Raw genomic sequence first — 1,178 nt, 5'->3', positions numbered from 1 at the left:
GACTTATCTACTTCTATCCCCCTAGAAGACACGATATGTCCTAGAATTAAACCTTGATCGACCATGAAATGGCATTTTTCATAATTTAGAACGAGGTTTTTTTCTATGCACCTTTCAAGTACTTTAGTCAATTTTTCCAAACAATCTTCAAATGAGTTTCCGTAGACGGTAAAATCGTCCATAAAAACTTCAATAAAGTGTTCAATAAAGTCGGAAAAAATACTAACCATACATCTTTGGAAGGTAGCGGGTGCGTTGCAAAGACCAAAGGGCATTCTTCTATAGGCGAAGGTTCCGAATGGGCATGTGAATGTTGTTTTCTCTTGATCTTCCGGTGCCACTGGAATTTGATGGAAACCTGAGTATCCATCAAGACAACAATAGTGAGATTGACCGGCTAATCTTTCTAACATTTGATCTATAAATGGAAGTGGAAAATGGTCTTTTCTCGTGGTGGCATTAAGCTTTCTATAGTCAATACAGACTCGCCACCCGTTTTGAACACGTGTGGGTACTAAATTTCCAACAGAATTTTTTATTACGGTAATACCTGTTTTCTTAGGTACTACTTGAGTTGGACTTACCCATTCGCTGTCAGAAATTGGAAAGATCATACCTGCATCGAGAAGTTTCAAAATTTCTTTCTTTACTACCTCCATCATCAAAGGGTTCAACCGGCGTTGTGCTTCCCTTGAAGGTTTTGCGCCTTCCTCTAGGAGTATTCTATGCATGCAAGTCGAAGGGCTTAAACCTTTAATGTCGGCAATAGTCCATCCAATGGCTTCTCGAAATTCGCGAAGCACCCGGATAAGTTTTTCCTCCTCAAGATCGGTGAGCTTGCTTGAGATGATCACCGGTAGTGTTTTGTTCTCCCCCAAGAATGCGTACTTGAGGTGTTTTGGTAACTCCTTTAATTCCAATGCGGGTGCCTGTAATATAGAGGGAACAATTTTAGTGTGAGAATGCGGTAATTCGATGAAAGCAGTTTTAGTAGGTAAAATTCGAAGGGAGTCGAGTTCAAAAACGGTGTCACCGATGTTTGGATCTATGATCATCTTTTCCTCCAAAATTTTTGCTTTCTCCAACGTGAGGCTTTCGTCTAATGCATATTTCACATGGTCCTCGCTGCTTATTGCTATGGAATCCTGCACAAAAGGGTCAAAAATATCTACAAGAAG

The 1,178-nt window shown here is 40.2% G+C and overlaps 1 protein-coding gene across 1 annotated transcript in view; it reads right to left on the bottom strand.

Annotated features, from left to right (window-relative positions):
• LOC105158538 overlaps positions 1–1,178 on the bottom strand; it is a 5,111-nt gene that overhangs the window by 1,505 nt on the left and 2,428 nt on the right. Inside the window, exon 3 of the mRNA XM_020692508.1 lies at positions 1–1,145. This exon is cut by the window's left edge and continues 931 nt beyond it. Within this exon, the coding sequence (XP_020548167.1) occupies positions 1–1,145 (1,145 nt within the window). The remainder of the gene's footprint in view (positions 1,146–1,178) is intronic.

This window comes from Sesamum indicum, linkage group LG3, assembly GCF_000512975.1.
Source record: "Sesamum indicum cultivar Zhongzhi No. 13 linkage group LG3, S_indicum_v1.0, whole genome shotgun sequence".
Taxonomy (NCBI): domain Eukaryota; kingdom Viridiplantae; phylum Streptophyta; class Magnoliopsida; order Lamiales; family Pedaliaceae; genus Sesamum; species Sesamum indicum.
Note: the sequence above shows the minus strand (reverse complement) of the source record. Positions and strands in the feature narration are given on the sequence as shown.